The sequence below is a fragment of the Gouania willdenowi genome, chromosome 3, assembly GCF_900634775.1.
Source record: "Gouania willdenowi chromosome 3, fGouWil2.1, whole genome shotgun sequence".
In the NCBI taxonomy this organism is placed as follows: domain Eukaryota; kingdom Metazoa; phylum Chordata; class Actinopteri; order Blenniiformes; family Gobiesocidae; genus Gouania; species Gouania willdenowi.
The window spans coordinates 44,693,715-44,716,354 of NC_041046.1; the positions used below are offsets into that span (position 1 = coordinate 44,693,715).

General features: G+C 37.5%; 1 protein-coding gene across 3 annotated transcripts in view; it reads left to right on the plus strand.

Moving 5' to 3' along the window:
- Positions 1-22,640, plus strand: part of lrp4 (low density lipoprotein receptor-related protein 4) — a 133,827-nt gene that overhangs the window by 69,212 nt on the left and 41,975 nt on the right. For all 3 annotated transcript variants that reach the window (XM_028434577.1, XM_028434586.1, XM_028434595.1), the window contains exons 3-4: positions 15,478-15,594; positions 22,261-22,374. In XM_028434577.1, coding sequence (XP_028290378.1) covers positions 15,478-15,594; positions 22,261-22,374 — 231 coding nt within the window. The remainder of the gene's footprint in view (positions 1-15,477; positions 15,595-22,260; positions 22,375-22,640) is intronic.

Here is a 22,640-nt window from a genome sequence, read left to right on the forward strand (position 1 = left end):
CCTAAGTTTAAGTTAAGATGCTAACGCGCTAAATAGATCACTGGTGTTACTTTGCTATAAAGGTTCCGCACTGTTAGGAGTGCTAAAGAAAAACGTATTTTTAACTGATTAACTGTGTTTTTTCTGCAATATGTTCCTGTAATTAATTAACGCGATAAAGTCTGAGCACTAATGCAAACCTTTCTGAGATTAAACACTGTTTTTGACAAAGTGCATCGCAGGTTAGTTTATTTGATTTCTTACATTTAAAGGCTTTACTTTTCTTTCACACTTCTTTGGTTCACTACAAGTCTTTTTCAGAATGGACATCTATTTATTTATGGACATATTTACCGTTAGCCGGATCAACAGATGTAGCAGAGGAAACCTCGGCCACTCTCCGCTGACTTTTATTTTAGCTCCCATTCAGCAAGGCATTAAATTCCCATCATTCAACCCAGACTGTGTGGTGTAAATATCTCCAACTGTACGGCCTCTGAGTTTCACAGTGCGTCTCATGAGAAAAGTGTATAGTGGGGGGAGGGGGCTCATATGGATTCAATGATCACCCAGTGAAACGGTGAACGGGTCACGGATCAGGCAGGCTTGTGTTGGTGCGTACGGCAGAGGAGGGCAACTTTTATCACAGCAGGGCCACAAATATGTGTTAAATGATCAACATTCATTTCAGCATTTAGAATAATGACCAATCATTAACATTGGAAAGAACAAATAGCTTTTATAGTCATTTTGTGTTTGTTGTTGTCATGCTTATGAAGCATTTTGTGCATTTCTGTTGTCTTTTTGTGTATTTTTCATGTAAAATGTATGTTTTTTGGAGTCATATTGAGTGACTTTTTGTGTTTTTCTTTTGTTGTCATTTTCTCTAATTTTGTAAAAAAAATTAAGTCATTTTGTGTGTTTTTGTTGTTGTTTTGTGTTATTTTGAGTAACTTTTGTGTATTTCTGTTGTCGTTTGGCTTGTTTGTTAGCACTGTGGGTTTGCAGAGAAATGTTTTGTGTTTTTCTTGTGTTTTTGTGTACTTTTGTAATTTTTTTAAGTCATTCTGTGTATTTTTGTTGCCATTTTGTTCGTAGTTTTGTACATTTACTTTGTGAATGTCAGCATTTAGAATAATGACCATATCTGAGAGTTAACACAAAAAAGAAAGAAGAGTTTTTATAGTAATTTTCTGTGTATGTTTGTTTTTCTCTTGCTTGTTATGAGGCATTTTGTGCATTTCTGTATTTTCCATGTAAAATGTATGTTTTTTGGAGTCATATTGTGTATTTATGTTGTCATTTTGCTTGATTGTTAGTACTGTGGGTTTGCAGAGTAATTTATTTATTTATTTTTTTCTTGTCTTTTTGTGTACTGTTGTGATTTTGATCATTTTTGTAGTAGTTTTTTGTTGTGTTTTCTGTGTTTTTCATGTCTTTTACTGTATTCTCCTGCAATGTTGTAATTGTATTTTTTTATGCTTTTGTTCTGTGTGTTTTTCTGTCATTTTGTATGTTCATTTTGTACGTATAAAATTAGACACGTGGCCCCCGGGCCGACAGTTGTCCATGTCTGACGTACGGTGTTACAAACTTCTCAGTGACATTGACATCTGGCTCTGGTTGGAGGAAAGCGCAGATGTTCACAGATGTAAAATATCCCCTTTTTTCATCTTCCTCGTGGATATGGAGACGCCTGGACCTGTGGTGTGTTAAAGTTCCTCCTCTATCGCTCATCCTCTGTCACATTAGGCTAGTTAGGGGTCGGCCCAGTGGAGGCTAAGTGTCATTGATCTGCAGGCGGTGGAGTCTGATCGCTGCGCATCGATTGGGGCCCACGTTACTTATTTAAGTAGACACATGGAAGCAGCTGACAGATATCAGCCTCCTGAGCCATTAGTCTGGCCTGATCGATGCCTGCTCTGCTCTCCGTTCACTCTGTTGATTGGCACTGGTTTTGTTGGACTTGCTCCAGTCACTTTAATTTTTCCTGCTGCTGCCGTTCCTTATTCAAAGTAGCAGGACACCACCACAAAGAATTCTTAATTTAATCAGCATTCCATTCTTTTTCTTCCTTTGTTAAAATAAATCAGTCTGGAACAAGGAAACCGAATTAGTTTGTAAAACACATGAAGAATGTAAGCACGAGTGAGGCTTTTGAGGCTCATTTTTATCTGGAATCGTATCGTTTGATGCTTAAATTAAACTCTGATACAGAAACAAGTGACACCATCACTCATTTTTTGACCTGCGATTAGTTTTTTAGAGCAAATGTGTAAAAGTGGTTGTAGTTTTTAAACAGATCCTCCTATTTTTTATCAATGTGACCTAAAACCTTTGAAATGTCTTTATTAGTAGATCTATGCCTAACAAAACACACTTTATTTTGCACCGTATTCGTTTTGATAACTTTTAAAAATGGGACTAGTTTACCATTTGACAGCTTGTGCACCGCCATGTTGAAATGACATCATTGAGTCCATTGAGTTCTATAGTAAGTGAAGCATTCAGGATCATTTAGCAGCTTTTTCAGTCAAATAACAACTTGTGCTGCTTTGGGTTGATCTAAAAACAGTCAAAGTGAAAAAAAAGTTGATTTAAACCTCTTGTTTACCGAAATTTGATAAAGAAAATCCGTGAGCCGAAAAAATCTGTGACCGTAGGGGGCGACAGTTCCAACTCTGCTGTTTTGTAGACGTCATGAAGAAGAGAAGAAGAGCAAAAATTCCAGACTTAAACCATTAAAAACCAAACCTTCATCCGTTTCTGAAATAACGCTGGTTCTTTGCTGCAGACAGATTTTACTTGGGTCGGCATTAATGAGCAGCAGTGGATCCTGGTTGTCTGTATTTACATGTACGGAGCTCAAGGTCTGACCACAAAAACAATTCTGGGTTTAATTTTCTCATGGAAAAATGCCATACAAGCACATTTATTAACAAACATATGTGCCACTTTTGTCTTTTTCTCCTCTCAGGGACAGCACGTGTGAGTGAGTTCTGTAGTGTGTCTTGTTTAGATGAAGGTCTGGGTTAGAATGCACTCAGTGATCATCTAACTGAGCTTTTTATGATGTTCTGAGAAGTAGTGAAAGCAGCGAATCCTAAAACAAGTATTTCCAAAACAGAAAACTTGATGCTGTGCTTTTATATCTTGAATCTCTATATGTTACACAGGCTTAGTTTGTTATAATGTCTATAAGTCACAGATATCAGCACTGAAATTAGTCTGTTTTGCAAACAATATTTTAATAATTTTAATGTAATTTGCAGAAGATCTGTGATACAAATTGGCCTGAGTTTAGGAAAAAGATAATTTATGATAGAAAATGACTGCGATCCTGTAATATGAGCCTCGAAACATTCCTGATTTGGACTCATCGTTCCTAGAAGTGGATGAATTATGGAGGCCAGTGATTGGTCAGTGTTTTCATCTCTCTTATCTCTGACCTTGAAGCTTTTCCATTAGTTTAGTGCTTTGATGTCCATGACAACAGTAACCACAGCAGCTCCGTCCACCTCGTCCCTCACCCTGTGCTTCTCTATTTTTATATTTCACTCACACTGAAGGACCCACACGTGCACACTGACGCACCGTGCACCACAGGAGTGGCGCTGAGTGGAGAGCTAAGGTTGGAGAGGAGTAACTGATGGTGAAATGAACCACCCTGCAGAGTTACAGACTGATGCTGGTGCTGTCAGGGCCTCACACACACACACACATCTAGCTGAATCACACAGTATTTACCACACAGCTTTGTGAAGATCCCACGTTTTTCTGTTTTTTGGGATGTTTGTCTGAGGTTTGTTTGGACAACTGATCATCTGTCAGTTTTAGTTCAATAATGAATTATTTAAAGTCTGTATATCAAAGGTAGGCAACTATTATCACAGCAGGGCCACAAAAATATGTTTGTTTGATCAGAGTCACACAATCAACATTCATGTCAGCATTAGAATAATGAGTGTTCTGAGCATTAATACAGGAAAAAACAGAGTTTTTATAGTAATTTTGTCTGTTTTTCTGTCGTTCTGTGTGTTTGTTGTCGTCTTGCTCGTTGTGAAGCATTTTGTGCATTTCTGTAATCCTTCTGTGTATTTTTCCTGTGAAATATATGTTTTTGGAGTCATATTGTGTATTTGTGTGCGTTGTCATTTTGCGTTTTTTGAGAGTATTTTTTGTGCTGTTGTCGTTCTGCTTGTTTGTTAGTCCTGTGGGTAATTTTTTGTGTTTTTCTTGTCTTTTTGTGTACTTTTGTTGTCATTTCCTGTAATTTTCTATATTTTTCAGAGTAATTTTGTGTTTTACTGTTTTGTTCATTCTTGAAGGAGTTGTGTGTATTCTTTTCTGAATTTTTCTTTTGTTTTTTTTTACTGTATTTTCCTACAATGTTGTAATTATTTGTATTTTTGAATGTATTCTTGCTCTAGTTCTATGTATTTTTCTGTCATTTTCTACATTTACTTTGGGAGCCACATAAAATTAGACCGAGGGTCGCATGTGGCCCCGGGGCCACCAGTTACTTATGTCTGTTATAGAGGCTTTAAACTTGGTGGAAATCATTTCAATCCCTCTGTGTGTGTCAGAGTGTGAGTCTGTGAGGTCTAATCCTGACCTTTACCCACATATGAAATGTGAAGCGTCTTCCCTGCTGACATCGTGTGAGGACAAAGCTCCGCCTCTTTGCATCAAACGCCCCAAAATAAAACCATTTCTCCCACCTCACACTCAGTGAAATAAGAAATGCCCCCTCCGTACGTTAATCCACCTCTTTCTGCCTCCTCGTGTTGACCAATCAGGGAGCGGCACTAACCACAGGAGCTCAGTTGATGTGAAAGCAGAGGAAGAGAAGATTAGGCTTTCCTCCTCCTCTTCCTCTGTGTGACGTGTGACCACAGGACGTCCTGCGTGCCCACAGCACTTTCTCTTCACTCCAGACACTCATTTATTTCTCACTATGTGGTTCCACTTTCTTCTTCCTCTCATTTCCTCTCTTTTCTTCCCACCTTGGTATTTTCCTCTCCTCTCGCTCGCAGTTGTTTGGACACATTTGCATAATCCCGCAGCTTTCTTTTCTTTACCCAGGACTCGCTCCGTCCCCTCCTCCTAAATATTTGCTCGGCGTTCTGTAAACCAGGCGGACACACTTGTTCACACACAGGAGGATCAGATGGAGGCTGATTGAGGGCAGAGGAAGAAGAGCAACAACAAAGATGCTGATGGTCAAAGAGCGTTTTGTAAATCACCTGTGTGTGTGTGTAATGAGACGCAGCACAGATTACGAGTCTGCACATTAAAGCCTCTTCAAATGCTAATTGCAAACAAGGAAAGCTGCATTTTTCCAGGGTGTCATTCTGGGTCCCCAAAGTAAACTGGTTTAGGAGCTAAAACACTGGTTGAGTTCACTGATCTATGAAAAGGAGCTTTAATATGGTCTGTGTCCAGCTTTTAGACACAGATTTATTCATAACTCAGCAAGACCTGTAGTCACAGGGCAAATACGTATTTGGAAATTGAAATTGGCAGAAATTACAGCCTGAATCTGGATTTGTTGAAATTAAAAGTAATAATGCAGGAAAAACAGAAGACTGACCTTGACCTTAAATATGACCTTGAGCAAAGGTCATATTTATTTAAGTTGGTGGTACCGAATTATTGACACATACCAATATATGAATGGGACCCATATGTGCCACGGGGGCCCTATTTTTCAAATGCTGACTCCTCCGTTAATGCTCAATAAAACGGACTGTAATTTAACATAGATATTCTATGAGCGGATGTCTAGAGCCTTTTGTAGACATTTTTTACTCTGCAGAACTGAGTCATTTGACTGAATTCTCAGGAACGTGGGACGTGTTATTCGGCGTGGAGACGTTCCCCGGACCTGGTCGTAGTTCATCAGAACGTTTTATGAGCATCCTCGGGCATTTTCTTCTCCTTCTTCCTCTGTATTTACGGCAGAGTGGACGCCACAAAACGTATTACTACTGCCCTCCACTGGTCTTTATTGTAACAACTAGATTATCTGTATGGTGGTTCTCTTTATGACCAAATAACAATAGAACAAACCTCCACTCCTAATCCAGACATTGTAAATCGATGCTGCCGTTCTCTGTGTCTTCTTCCCTGGTTCTGTGTATTTCTGTGGCAGTGTTACAGCGCCACATAGAGGCCCCTATTGTTTACTACAGCGTTTTACACCTTTTCGTGTGGACGCACACATTATTACCCAATTTAGAGGAAAACGTTTTTGTTTTGTCTCCGTGTGGGCGGGGCCACAGTGATGTGGAGGTGTTGTGCTTGGGTCTGTGACCAGACAAAATGATGCCTGCCATGGCTGGAAATGTGTTTACTTTGCAAGTTTTCTTAGCCACCAAAGCTAAAACACACTACGGGTACCCTTTAATATAAACATATATAAATATACTCACCATGCAGTATTTTTCAATCCATCTGCTTGAAAGCAGCGTGTCTACCTTTTCATATTGATGAGGCTGAATGTTTGTCTGTAATTCATGCTCAGATTCACTCGCATCCGAGCTTGAAAGGTAAAGATTTTTCAGAAAATCAAACTTTCATGTGCTATGGATTCATTTGGATGCTGAAAACGATGACGTTTAATTAATGATTAGGAACAAACCGAGCATCCTTTGGTCCTTTTCTTACCAGATATCAGCATGATTTATATATTTTAATATAAAATAAGATTAAGGTAAAAACATAAGATGTCAGAAATTAGAATTGGTGTCATATACATTTTCATTTTGTCACCATTCCTCCACAATTTTCAATGTAGCTTTATTTGTATAGCGCCAAATACAACAAGTCACTCCATGGTATTCAATCAGTTATATTTTAATGTAAAAACATCCTCAGGAGTGTTTACAATTAAAGCCATGACCTCTAAGTCATTATTTCCTTTAAACATTTAGTTGCTTCTTCCATTATGTGTGATCCATTAGAAGAACCATCCAGTCTTTTTAGTATCTGGATTTATTGGCTGAGGCCGAGCTTTTCCAGATAATTTGATTGGTTGACTTGCACTTTTCCAGCTTGGCAGCCCTTTGAGGATTTGTTGGAGTCTCTTGCCACACTTTACTTCTTTCTCTTTATTAAAGTAAGAGGAGATGGATGGATGCAGGCAGGCAGGCTCCCTGTAATCAGTCACCTTGTTAGAATATTTATTTATACCACAGAGGAGCTGCTCTCCGTCAGTGCTGTGCAGGGGTTGTAAAAAACAACTCTTCTGTATTCACTTTGTTTCCCTTTTTATAGATTATCTTTGTATCCAATCTCATTCAGAGCTTCTCATGTTATGTTTTGAAACTCATTGGTCATCCTGTGTTTTTATAGAAATATAGTCTACATCTGTGTGGCTGTTTAGTGTTTATAACGCTATAACTAAAGTAGTCATAAAGAATATCAATTAAACCTAATGAGTGATTTGTGTCTTTAAGTGTGTGTGCGTGTGCGTATGTGTGTCAAGCTCTCATCAGAACCGTCATGGCAACGAGCGACCGTTGGAGGAATAATCCATCACCATGGTGCTAAAATATAGAGTTTACAATTTACCTACTGTAGCATTACTGTAACCCTGTGGAGATGAAGTTTAATGAATAATGGAATGTTTCAATAACTGCATTTTGCTCCACACTTTAGGCTAAAATCTTAAAAGGTCCAGTATTATGCTGTTTTTCACACATTTTCATTCCTTTTAAAGGGGACATATCGTGTTAAATCCTGTAAAAACTGTATGATTTATATGTAAAAAGGAAGGATTTAAAGCCATGATATGTCCCCTTTAAGAACACCAACAACATAATATAAGGTTTATTTTCCTAAACTCACCTGTTTTCCTCAGTTTCAGCCTCTCAAAAGTCACTTTATTAACACTTCTAAAAACGGGCTGTTTTGGGGCCTTCTTGCATATTCATGAGTGGGCGTGTCCATAGACGCTGCCTCCACACAACAGCTGATAATCACTAGTGATTGTCTGTTGCTATCCACACACTCTTGTTATTGTTTTCAGCCCAAAAAAACTGCACATTACAGTAAAACACATGGATATTTTAAGGTCTATTGTGATTGTGAGTCAGACAAACACTGTTTCAGGGTGTGTGTGCGACGTGTAGCAGCAGCAGCGGAGTAAATCAGCTGAGTCAGCTGCTTTAAACACTCACCGGAGCTGCAATGTTGCTTCCTTGTCCTCCTCTACTGATTACAGTAATAGTCCATTTAAGGTTATAGTCCATTTTGTTGTCCAACCACTGCATCTCATTGTGTCACAAACACGTCAGATTATCTCAAAGGAGATTCTAAAAATGGAACTGCTCCGGATTGACAACGTGGCTGCCCACTGCTCCTTAGGGAGGGGTTAAATGCAGAGAACACATTTCATGTATGTAGCTTTACATATATGACAATAAAGTATCATGTATATTAAATATTAAACCACAGTGTTTGTTTTAGCTGAGGTAGTTTGAGAGGGAGGAGCTCACATTCTTATATAGGGTAGGAGGAGTTTCTGCCATGTGACATCACAACGCGAGAAAAATCCAATTGTCTCGTTTGGAGCTGATTTTTTACTAAATGTGGAATAACAAGGGAGGGAGAAAACAGAACTATTTTAACTTTGTCCCTCTGAATGAGGCTAAATGAATGTTTATCACTGTAGCAAAACCATTATACAGTTAATTTTCATAATACTGCCCCTTTAATAAATGATCTAACATTGTTTTAGAAGGTATTCAATTGATTGTATCGATACAAGGAAATAACTCAATAGATTTAAGCACAGCAGACTTTATATGGATGTGTTTTATAAGCTCTTTCTATATTAAAGACGTTACTGTTTGTGATGTCATTGCTACGTGCTAGCAGACTACAAACGTAGCATTGAGAAGAAGTCATTGAGCGAGATATCGATCAATAATCCACCTTTAAGGTCCAGTGTGTGAAACACAGACAGATATTCTAAAGCTGTGGTTCACTGTGTCCACCGTCCACCACAGGACCCTTCAGCAGCAGCACATTTAGCGTTAGCTCGTTAGCATTAGCTCAGGTCTTCATCAAGTTAAAATATAAAGTAGCTATTTTATCCACTGCTCATTTAACCTGAATAGATCTTGGTTGCACTTCATTGTAGATGTTGATATTGTATTTTTTTTTCGGTATATACATGTTTATTTCCTGAATGCGCATTGAAAAAAACGCAAAAAGGCTGAAGAAGAATGGCAAAATGTACGTAATATTACACAAAATAATAAAAAAAATGGATTGGACAAAATTGTTGACACCCTTATGAAAGCATATGATGCTCGTTTAAAATGTGGCAACATATGAAATCTGAATTTTTTTTTGCTGTTATACGATTAATGTATTTGGCTTCCACTTTAACCAAAATACAGAGTTAATTAACATTCAGAGTTAATTTTAAAGTTAATGAGCAAGTTAAAAAATATATTTTATACCTAAATATTGGTTGATAATCTAAATATTTGTGCTGTTATATGTTTAATGTATTTCTGTACTTTCCTCTGTAATAAACAATAGAGGTCTTGGTCTTTTTTCTGTCGTTTTATTTCTTCTACATCAAAATGTTTTTGATCCAAACAATGAATTTGAACATGAAGCAAAAAACGCAACCAGAGGAAACAAATTTAAATAATAAAACAAAAACACTAGATTGATATATTGCTTATTTATGCATAAATCAAACGTAACGTATGACGTGTTTACCTCAAAGGTCGAAGCTTTTCTGAATCAAGGCGGCAGGAATTAGCGGTCGTGGGAAAATAAAGACGAGTCAAAAAAAGGAACGTAGATTGAGGCGGAGTTAGAAGAATCTAAATGAAGAAGGTTTTTAGCTCCTAAAGACATTTGGTGTAAAAGTATTTTTCCTTGTGCTTTTAATGGCTTTGGAGCAGACATAAAATCTATCAGACGTAGCAAAACCACTTTGTAGTTGGTCAGACAAAGCCGAGCCGGTAATAGTCGACGACTTCTGCTTCCTGTTGAGTTTAGAGCCTGATTAGAAGCTTTGGTTGGAATGGAAACACACATTTTGTCTGTTTCATTCAACGCTGAAAGGTTTTATGACTTATTTTATAAAAGGAAAAGCTTGGTTTAATCATCTTGAGGATAAACCACACCTAATGCATGTGGGATACCATTGAACCGTTTAAATCACCAAAACCTCGTATACATCAGAGCTATTTTAATAGTCAACTAGTCATCAATTATTGAAACGATTAATCCACTAATCGGATGATAAATCCTACAGTTTTTTGCTGTATAAAGCGCCAATCTTTTAGATTTGGACTGTGACAAGTAAGCTTTTTTTTATTGTCAATGGTGAAATGTTCCCAGACTAGAAATGGGTGATGTAGACTAAAAATGGTGCTCGATAATTTCTGGTATTTGTCACGTAACGATGAAAATTACAACAAATAAACTAGAAAAGCACTCAGAGCGCAGACCTTCACCAAGCAGCTACATTGATTTTATATACATAAAACATACCTTCAACATTTGAAATATATTATTAATTGTCAAATAGTTATTAAAATATTGCAACCTTGTTACAAATCATGCTCTGCTTTTTGTTATTTTTCTAATTAGTACACTGATGACATCATCAGCGAAGCGTGTTCTGAGAGAACCTATGACATCATCAACAAGAAGTTCCACAGTGTGGATGGGAAAAGGAATGGGATATATATATTTTCTTTTGGTAATCCGAACATCACCAAAATGTAATCACCTGTTCTGTGTCCCATTTATCAATTTTCCTGAAAATTTAATCCAAATCCGTTGATAACTTTTTAAGTTATGTTGCTAACACACAAACACGCAGAATGACTGACAGATAAACGGAGGGTAAAACATAATCTTACTGCTCTGCACTTCATGCTTAATAAATAATATCAATAAATAAAACAATTCCCAACTTAAAGTGTAAACAGGTTCTTTACAAACACGTTAAATTGAATAAATCAACACTAGAATGTCCTTCATTAATAACATTAAAAAATTTAAAAAAGCTACAATATCTGCTGACTCAAAGAGTTCATGAGCTGATATTTTATGGAATATATTGGTGCATGTGGGTCAGTCTATTAGTGTTTTTGTTTGAAATTCATTTATTTCCTTATTTATAATGAAATTATTTTCTAAAAAATAAAGCACACAAAGCAAAAATAACTCCATTAGTGTTTTTATTTTTCAATATAAACATTTTTATCAAGTCATTAGCGTTAGCTTTTAGCCCAGTCTGTGTGTCGGTGGGTTAGCTTAGCTTTAGCTTTTGATAATCATTGATGTAGGTTCATCTGTCAACGTGTTTGTAGAACTTTGGTGGATCTGACGGAGGAACTTGGACTGGTTGACTTTGTTGGGTGTCTAGTCTGGTAGCGGTCCATGATGTGACGCTGTATGGAAGCTTCAGGTAAACTGTGTGAGGGGGGGCGGCAGCACCGTGTAGCTCCTGGTAACACCGCTCCAGAGAATAATATGAATGATTTTGGCCATTGCTCATATCTCTGAGCAGGACACAGTTGTCTACACATTTAATAAGAATATTTTAGCCCAGGGGCTGTTATTGATGCTTTAAACATTAAGTCCGACACATTTACGATGGTCTTCCTTTACTGAGTGGATTCTTTAGCTGCTTTATTCATCTGATCATTAAACTTTGTACTTTACAGCCGTTAGAAGTGATTGCAACTTTCATCATTTATTGGCAACAAAGTTTCCTCATGTAGAAGAAAATAATAACTTTTGTAAAAGCTAAATAACGATTATTGAAAGCATTTCAAGTAACTACTGCCACCTATTGAAACAGAGGTGTATGATTACTGTACCTAAATGTTTTAAAGGATTTATGCTAACTCAGGGGTTTTCAACCTTGGGGTCAGGACCCCATTTGTGGTCACAAGACACAATGAGAGGGTCGCCAGATGCCTTCAAGAAACTAAGAATAGTTTGAGCTCATTTCTACTTATTTTTACCATTTTTCTGCACCGACACCAAACTTAACCTGTTTATCACTTTTTCTTGCCATATTTTTACTTTTTGCTACGTTACTCCCATTTCTGACACTTCTACATCTTATTTCATGGCCTTGTTTGCTAATTTTTTCTATTTTCTGCACATATTCAGCACTTATAAACCCTTTCCACCTAATGTCACACATGTTGACCCATTATTGTCACTTTTAACCTCTTTTCACCATATTTCATGATTCTTTTTGCCAATTAAACCACCTTCACCATTTGTCTTGCCCATTATTTGCCAATTTAAGCTAATTCTTCCTGCTTTTTCAATTACATAACCCCCCTCTCCATTTCTGCCACTTTTAAGCCAATATTGACACTTTGAACCTTTTGAACCACTTTTTCTCTTGTTTTTGGCCACTCTAAATTACAACTTTTAACCAATTTCTGTGGGTTTTTTTAATCCCATTTTACCATTTTTGGTCACTTTTAACCAAAGTGATTCTTTAGAGCAGGGGTTCTCAACCTTGGGGTCAGGACCCCATTTTATTTTTTTTTGACAATTTAACCACAGCCACCCTTTGTCATGCCCATTATTTGCCAGTTTAAACTAATTGTTCCAATATTGATGTGCACATTCAACCTTTTCACTACTTTTTCTGTCTAATTTGCAACTTTTAACCAATTTCTGTGGTTTTTAAAATCCCATTTCACCACTTTTTCCACCATTCTGTCGCACGTTTTCTAATAATAGTAATTATCATTTAAGTGCCTGCCTGATATTGTCCTAAAATGTGCATGTGAGGAATTTCAGTGTCATATTTAAGCCTGATTTTAACTAAATGAAGAAGATATAACAGTTTGAATGGCTTTTTCCATTTCAGGACTTAAATTCCATGTTTTCCATTATCACATAAAATCTGGGTTTTTATCAGAGTGTCTGTGAATGTGTGAGAGACTGAAAACATGAACCCTGTGACGCCCTGGCAACCTGTGTGTTTATTTTGATATTTGAGATGAATGCATCAGCAGCATAACGTGAAGGAGTGGCTGTAAAGTAACAAACAACCCTGTGTGTGTGCGTGTGTGTGTGTCAGCCTCAGAGGAATGCGCACTAGTAGCACAAGCGGCGCTGAGCTGAGCACAATTTGTGATAAGAGAGATCAAAGCATCCAGTGATCTCATCAACCTTCCCAGCATGCATCATTCTGATCCACCTGATATCAGCCACACACTGTGCACGTGTGCGTGCACGGACACTTTAAATGCATTTGGTGTCCCTCTCAGTTTTCTCAGGATTTTAAACTGATTTATGTATTTGTGCATTTTTGAATCTCATCTTTGTCATTTTGTGTAATTTAAATAGATTTATGTATTTTGTGCTTATGTTGTGTCTTCTGGATCTCATTTTTGTATTTTTCTGTCTTTTTGTAAATTATTGTCATTTTGTGTGTTTGTTTGAGTACTTTTGTGTAATTTTTGTTGGTTTTCAGTTGTCTTTTTTGTGTCGTTTGTTTTTGTGTTTTGAGTTTTTATGTATTTATGTTGTTGTTTTTGTGTATTTCTGGAGTCATTTTGTGCATTTTTATTTTCATTTATTTAGTCAGTTAATAAGCTTGTCATTTTATGTGTTTCTAGGAGTAATTTTGTGAGTGTTCAAATCAATTTTTGTATGTGTGTGATTGTCTTGTGTGTTTTTGGAGTTATATTGTGTATTTTTTATCTCATTTTTGTAATTTTCTGTCATTTTGTAAATTGTTGTTCTTTGAGTACTTTTGTGTAATTTTTGTTGATATTTATTTATTTTGTGCATTTTTGTTTTTGTGTTTTGAGCATCATTTTGTTATTTTTTTGAGTCATTTCATGTATTTATGATGTTTTTTGTGTGTTTCTGGTGTCATTTTGTGTGTTTTCGTGTGTCATCAGTTACTTTATGTCTGATGTAAACGATTCTTAAAACTGAAATAATTTCATTCAGGTTTCACATCTTTTTGACACCAACGCGTACCTGTGAGGATGGAGAATAAAATACGAATGAAACAATGAAGATGAAAACTCTTGACACACACACACACACACACACACACACACACACTGATCCAGAGTGACGGTGCAGGGGGCGTGTCTCAGAGTTCAGGAGGTGAAGCGATGGTGTGAGCGCCATGGATCAGTGTGTGTGTGAATAATGTAGGAAACGTGCTGGGGTATGTGGGTCAGTGGGGCTTTTCCCTCCTCTTAGACTGAGCCACACCCAAACACACACACACACACACACACACACACACACACACAGAGGTGCATGCCTGTTTAATCCACTCTGTCTGGTTCTCTGCTTCACTGGTGACATGACGTCATACATTTTTCATGATGTCTACGCGCTCAATATTTCATATCTGCTATTGACAGGTGGCTGAGAGTCCCATACACACAGACACACACACACACATCCATGGCTCTGTGGGCTGTAATTAAATTAGCAGTGTGTGCTTGTGACAAAGGGCCAGTCTCTGGGAGCCAATAGCATCTCTCAGAGCGGATATGAAGTTAAGAAGGAATGTGCTGAGCTTTGCAGAACTCCTCTGTGTATCTGTGTGTCCATCGCTGGCCTTTAGTGCCGTCAGCAGACACCACAGCACCTCCTGCTGCTAATGCTCAGAGAATCAAACTCAACCACTGGCACTCACCACATTCATCTGTCAATGTGAAACAGTCACAGAAAGTTCAACTTTCTGTGACTGTTTCGCTTTTGTTGCTTCTTGTTTTTTTATCTTCTTTATGATTTTCACTTTGAAATTTTCTCAAATTCCATTTAAGGGGTTTTAAACGTCCTTAAATCATACCAAACATGCTAAACAGTCTAAAAACTCGCGTTTTTGTAGCTTTTAAACTAATGTCCAACTTACAAAAAAGAGCCCTGGTCCCTTTAATCACTAAACATTTTAAATATCAATTTATTATTTATATCACTTCAAAAGCTATAAAGTGAAGTCTACAAAACAAGACTGTTCAATACCTCGAGCACAGACATGGGCTAAAAAACACACAAAAGACAGAAAAATACACAAATGTGAGTGGACACCAAAGCACTGCCTGCTGCAGATGTGGAGGGAATCAAAGTTAACCAATCAGATTCATCTGTCAATCTAAAACAGTCACAGAACTTTCTCTCATTTTTCAGTTGTTTTTGCATTTTTTCTTCTTTAGATTTTTCATTTCAAATTTTCCCGAATGGCATTTCAGGGCTTTTAAACTTCCTTAAATCATACCAAACATGCTAAACAGGTTAATAGAGTCAACTAGTGTTATTAATTTCACATTTTATTTGCTTTAACATGTCCAGATGTTGAACGAGATGAGTTTTAAGCCGACCTGTGCTACTTTTTTGTCTGGACATCTCTGCTAATATGTATAAATATGAGCATTGACTGTACACTGTTGGATGTGTTGTTTATTTTATAAATCTCTTCCTGCTGAACTGAGTCTTTTGTTTGTTTTCCATCAGTGCTTCCCACCTGCTCACCACTGGACTTTCACTGTGACAATGGGAAGTGTATCCGTCGCTCATGGTTGTGTGACGGAGACAACGACTGCGAGGACGACTCGGACGAGCAGGATTGTCGTAAGTGAGGTGCACGTGCGTGTGCGTGCGTGTGTGTTAGCATTGCTGCTTGTTGACGTTTTTTCTGTTTATTTTTGAAAGCTATTTTGCTAATATTCGACTTATTTTGAAACTCAGAAGTTTATTTTATGAAATCACTAAAAACTCAAAAAATGTTTTTTAATTTCTCTTTTTGTGTGTTTTCAGAGTCATTTTGTATATTTGTGTTCTCATTCTGTTGTGTTTTTGGAGTTATTTTAGTCGTTTTCTTCCTTTTTTAATATTTCTGTTGATATTTTGTATATTTTTAGTCACTGTCTCTTTGTTTTTTCGTGTTGTTAAATTAACCTTCTGTATTTTTATTTCATTCTGTTCAGTTTTTCAAGTTTTCTTTTTTTTGTTCTCATTTTGTGTATTTTTCTGCTTTTTTGTTGACAGTTTGTGTATTTCTCTTATTTTGTGTATTTTTTGTCACTTTATCTAATTTTGTGTTTGTGTTTTTGAATTAATTTCGTATATTTTGTTCTCGTTGTGTTTGGTTATTTTGTTTGTTTTTGTTGTGTACTTCACTGCCCTGTTTTGTGTTTTTGAATTCATTTTATGCATTTTCTTGTCATTTTATGTGTTTTATGATTCATTGTGTGTATTTTTGTCGTCACTTTGTGCGTTTTTGTTCTCATTTTGTGTATTTTTCTGCTTTTTGTGTGTTTTTGAAGACGGTTTAGGTATTTTGTTCTCATTCTTTCCTTTTTTTTCAAGTTATTTTGTTTGTTTTTGTTGTCACGTGTACTTGACTGCCCTTTTTTCTGTTTTTGAAGTCATTTTGTGTTTTGTTTTGTCGTTATGTGTATTTTTCTGCTGTTTTTTATGTCATGTTTTTTTTATTTTGTCATTTTATGTTTTGGGGGACACATAGAATTAGACATGTCTGTGTACAAAGAATTATCCATAGTCATGTTTTACAGACTTTACTTTGTAGTTTTTGCAGTGGTATGAATATGTAAAACACACACAAAACTGTTGCAGCTAAGTTTTGCTTTACTTTTTGTAATGTGTATTATTTTGGTTCCAGCGATGAGTGACATCATGTGAGAAATATCTTCAAACAAAGCCCTCCATCATGAGCTCCATCAGCTTTCTTCTCAGTCGGAGTCTCTCTAATGTCGCCACTTAATGATACGGTGCTAACGTCATAAAGCTCAGAGTCGTGCATGAATTCTTCTCCTCATTTAGGGATATTTTTAGAGCCTTTTTTCGCCTAAAACAAAAACTACAAGTAATCTTTCAGTTTTATTGTCTTTGGATTGAACGCCACATTCATGATTATAACACGTGTTTTAACAGCAATCACTGGGAAGTTCATTCTTCAACGTTATTGTGCAAAAATGTATTTCTGATTTTGTGACATTATATTTATTTCTCTCCATGAAAATAACACATGAATCCTATTTTTAATGTGATTCCCTCACTGGAATATTCCACAAATAAACTGTGTAAAATAAGAATATTTATTCATCCTCAGTAATAATAAAAGTGCTGTATTATTAGTTTTTAACAAGTCGTCATCCAGACTAATTATTAATGCAGTTAAAAGGTTGGAAAAACAACAACAAACACAGATAATTTAATGTTAACTGTCAAAAACTGTAACAATACACAATGAAATAACCTTTATGTATGGAATGTGGATCTATATCAGTATATGTATACATATTAAATTACAAAATAGGGAACAATACACAAATAAAATCAACTTACTTTACATGTACAGTATATGTTTGTGTTACTGCACATTAAACACTGTAGAGTGGAGTGCATTAAAAGGGAGCAGCTCTTATAACTGTCAGTTTGAGTCGTTTGAATAGTGCAGTGTGAACCCTAAAGGGATCCTCCATTGTTTTTACAAATTTGACTTAAAATCTTTGAATTGTACATATTAGAGGATTTATGTTTAACAAAACACATCATTATGTACCAAATTAATTTACTAGCTTTTTAAAAAAATATTTAGAACAACCAAAAGCAGCACAAATAGGCGTTTTGAGTGAAAAATCTACTAAATGATGTAAAAATCAGGCTGAATGTTTCACTCCAATAGAAAACAATGGATGTTTACAGTCAGTGTGTGACATCATCAAGCATGTTATTTCAAGATGGAGGAACACAGGCTCTAAAACTGTAAAGTAGTCCCATTTTTAAAAGGTAATAATATGAATATGGTGAATAATAATGTCTTTTATTAGACATAGATCTACTAATAAGAACATTTAAAAGATTTTAGGCCACAGTCCCTTTAATGATCGGCTTTTCTTAGATGTGAACGCAGCCTAAAAGTGTTAGTTGATGTTATTGTTTTCAGGTTATTTTAACTCACCTTAAAGTTTTTACACTTTCAAAAACCGCTAAAGCTTCACTAAAATAGTGTGGTCACATATACACACTGTAAGTGTTAAATTTAACACCTCAGAGTTAAACGTTATGACCAAACACAAGCTAATGAGTGTGTGAAACACCTCTTAGCTCTCTGTAATGTGCCTGTATGCACACTATTAGTGATTATTTAGTGTGGGTGTGTCGACCCACATACAGTAATGTATGTGCTGTGAGCCACACATTCATATTTCATCCTCGTACCCACTAAATTCTGCTCCCCTGTTTCCCAAACTACTTATTATTTCATGCTTCCTTCGTCTTCCTCATTTTTTGATTTTTTTGCTTGCTCCCACCCCTCCCCCGTCCTCCCATGTATACGCTCTGGCTGCTCCACGCCGCAGGGTTTTTATTTCAACACTCCAAACTCTGCTGAGTCTGAAACTCGTGTCAAAAATAAACACGCTAAGGTTTGTTTCCTCGTAGGTGTTTGGGTTTGATCACAGGTTTATTAGGATTCTGGAAATGTGCAAGTGCTTTACACACACACACACACACACACACGCACACGCACACACACACGGATGGAGCCAGGCAATAACTCTCCATGCCCTTTGACCTTTGACATTTGGCTGCTGTGTGAGTGATGAGCATCTTGAGGGCTTGTTGACCTCTGACCTCCCTCTGTTTACCTCACTAATGGGCGGAGACACACACGCGTGCGTACACACACACACTTGGGGAAGAGAAAACCCATGGCTTTATTCCAACCTGAATAATGGATTAAATGAGTGTATTTGTTCATTCTGATATGGACCGTGTGTGTGTGTGTGTGTGTGTGTGTGTGTGTGTGTGTGTGTGTGTGTGTGTGTGTGTGTGTGTGTGTGTGTGTGTGTGTGTGTGTGTGTGTGTGTGTGTGTGTGTGTGTGTGTGTGTGTGTGTGTGTGTGTGTGTGTGTGTGTGTGTGTGTGTGTGTGTGTGTGTGTGTGTGTGTGTGTGTGTGTGTGTGTGCGCGCGTGCGCGCGCACGAGGTTTATTAAGAGGAAGCTCGTCACAATAAAGTCTCAGATCAGCCAACATCATCCTTTGTTGTTGTTGACGACATTCTGCACCATACTAGTGTAGTTTGACTCCAGACTCCGTACCTTGAGTCCCCTTAAGGTTGGGATACACTGTGCGATTTTTTCAATCGTTCTCAGCTCCAGCTCAAACTCTGATGGACAGACGTGGGCACGACAGTCCGTCAATTTTACAGAGGTCCTACGAGATACCCTCACGTTTGAAATCCTTACGACCTACGATTGCTGATCAGGAGCTGATCGTGAGGTGTTCATCACTACACGATGCATGACACATGATCTAGCAGAGACTCGCACGATCCCACAAAATAGTTTCACGAGTCAAAAAATCGGCTCAAAATGGGCCAAAAAATCGCACAGTGTATGCCTGTCTTTCAAGGAACAACTATGAAATGTCCTCTAGCTTTTGGTCCTTTGAGCACTTGTAAAGCAGCAGTGATGGTGACACCTTGGGTTCAAATCCCTTTATGACAAATATTCAAATTATTTCTCGGTCTTAATTTGAATCATTGTCCAATATTTAATGATAAATTCAGATGATGTTTTAATTCTGCAGACGTGTCAGGAATAAAAGAAGTGATCAGATTCACCATTTGGGAGGAGCTTCTGTTTGAGATTTTTAGTTTTTTATGTGCTTGTCTTCTCGTTTCTCATCAAATCTTGTTGCGATCTTGTGTCTTGTTCTATTGTCTTGTGCCATGTCATGTATTGTTGTATCATATCCTGTTTTGTTGTCATTTTGTGTTGTATTGTTGTATTTTCTTGTGCCATGTCTTGTCATATATTGTGTATCTGTGATTTTAGATGCAGTCCGATAAAATTTGATATTGGTTTTCTGGCTGATATCGGACCGATACCAGATATCAATATCGGATTGGGACAGCTGTACAACAAATATCAGCAGTATTCCTGTTAACAGTGAAGCAAACTTTTGTAAACATTTCAAAAGTTATTTTCCACAGTGATAGACTTTGTTTTATCTTGATTGAGTTGATTAAAGTTGTTATTTAATAATGGATTTTCGATCTCTTGTTATAATAATAATAATAATAACAATAATAATGTGACACACCTCAGGTTTTCCACCTTTATTGTGTTATCATGTGCTGCAGTCTATTCTTTCCCTAAAATAAATAGTAGTTCACCTTGGTTCTCTGCTCTATATTTATTATTTAAAGTCATACAGTGAGAACCCGCCCACTGCCAGATTTAAAGTAAAACGTGTCAAATATGTGACGTGTTCTTGTCCCTGAACATCTGTCAGTTTCCATCCCTCCTTCGTTGTGTTTGTTTCTGCTGTCCACGTCTCACAGCACGGTGATGATGAATTATAGATCAGCTCCTGCCAGCGGGCATCCATCATTGGTTCTCCTTGACCAGCTGGTGTGCTCGTGGCCCTGCCGCAGCATGCTAGGCTCTAGCATTGATTGCAGATGTAGCTGCGCGGTGGTGGTGGTGGTGGTAGCGTTGCCCGTGATGTGATTGAAGAAGCAACCACGGGGGAGCTGTTTTGACAAATGAAAGGGTTTGAAATTGAGGCGTGCTACGTTACGGCGCTACTGGACGCTTGCCAAAGTGAGGAGCCTTTAACTGAGTGAGAGGAGAATGACTAATGTACCGCCGAGCTTCCGTCTCAAGGTCAACATTCAGATGAAATACTTTTCAACTCTGGGGGGGGGGGTGTCTGTAATTAGGATGGAAAACTAAAGGTAACAGTAGAGATTGAGTGGAGGGAGTCCTTCATTAATCTTTGCTGATCCACTTATTCCATCAAGGAAACCGTTAACCCAGGGGGCGATGAACTGTATGCCCCAGACAGTGTGCCAGTCCATCACAGTGACAGTTATTGGCAAGCAAACATTTAGCACCTCCCAAGGAGGTGTTGTTATCACTGATGTTTGTTTATGTGTCTAACCAAAGATAGACCTTACACTGTGGAAGATTCCATTACATTCTGGAGGAGATCTGGATCAATATACTGATTCTAGATCAACTAAACAAATGTGGTTCAGACCAGATTTGTTTTTATGCAGTTTTGTTTTAAACAGGTTTAGTGCAGTAAGGTCAGGTACCAGAAGAAGGGGTTTTCCTCAGGGACCAGGTACTGTACTACAAAACTCACCCAGAACACAATGTAAGATGGTGGTTCCACAAGAATACCAAGAACAGGTGCTAAATTTAGGACACAACATATTTTGGGTTAAAAAAAACCATCGACCGGATCTTAAGTTGGTTTTAATGGCCATTGGCAACATTTCAAAAATTCATATCTCGGTTCATAATTGAAATTTGACTGGGTTGAGTTGGTTCCTCAATTACTCCATAGAGTTTCCTCTAGATCGGATCCTGGTACCATGATCAGGATCAGATTAGGTTTCTACAGACTTCACACTCTTTGTTTTGTAGCTTTTGTTTTTGGAGTTCCTGAGATATTGGAAGCTGAAAATGGATGAACAATAAGGACCCTCCCCTCACTAAATTATCCATATCTCTAAAAGTATTCATCAGGTCAGACAAAAAAATGACAGTGTTACTATTGAATAATCACCTGGAATGACTCAATGTCTGAGGGGAGGAGTTACTGTAAAGCTCCTTATGATGGTTTCTGCACAAAGAAGTTTTGTAGGGAAATATTGACTCTAAAAACAAGTATTTCACTGCAAAATAAGCTTTAAAATTAAGATCTATCACATGATAAACTATAATGTATTTCTCTATATCAAACATTTAGATTTATATTAAGCTCCACACACATTATCGATGTAATGGTAAAATGTGTTTGATGGTGTAAGAGGATGTAATTATGATCCTAACTTATTAATGTCAGTAGGCTTTTGTTCTTTATTTGTGTTTGTGAATGATTTTCATTGACGACTGTTTCTAATTACAAACACAGAAATAGTGTTTTATTCTTATTATTTGTGTGACTCGTATTAACTGATGTTCACGCTGGTGCGTCACCTGTGGTGATAAATCATTGCGTCGTTTAATATATTTCTTCACTTTTCTATTGTTGAGCTATAAGGAATGTTTTTTAATGATGATAAATATGTTATGAAGTGGGTCATGAGAAGAATCTAAAGTCAGGCTGAGCATCGACTGCTGCAGCTCGATACGACGCTCTGTTCTTCTGCTTTATCTGTGGTGACATCAGTGCATTGTTACCTGTGTGTGAGTGTAAAAACAGTCTGAGACGACGTTAAAGGTCATGTGATGTGTTCTTCTTCTCCTCCCGCAGCTCCCAGAGAGTGTGAGGAGGACGAGTTCCACTGTCAGAACGGCTACTGCATCCGCAGCCTGTGGCATTGTGACGGAGACGACGACTGTGGAGACAACAGTGATGAGCAGTGTGGTGGGTACACGCTAGGAAACACACCAGGAAACACGTTAGAAAACACACCAGGAAGCTCACAGGAAGCACGCTAGGAAACACACGGGAAACACACCAGGAAACACAGGAAACATGCTAGAAAACACGCAGGAAATACACCAGGAAATACACAAAAAACACGTTAGGAAACACGCGAGGAAATACACCAGAAAACACGCAGGAAATACACCAGGAAACACACCAATAAACACACCAGGAAATACACAAGAAACACGCCAGGAAACACA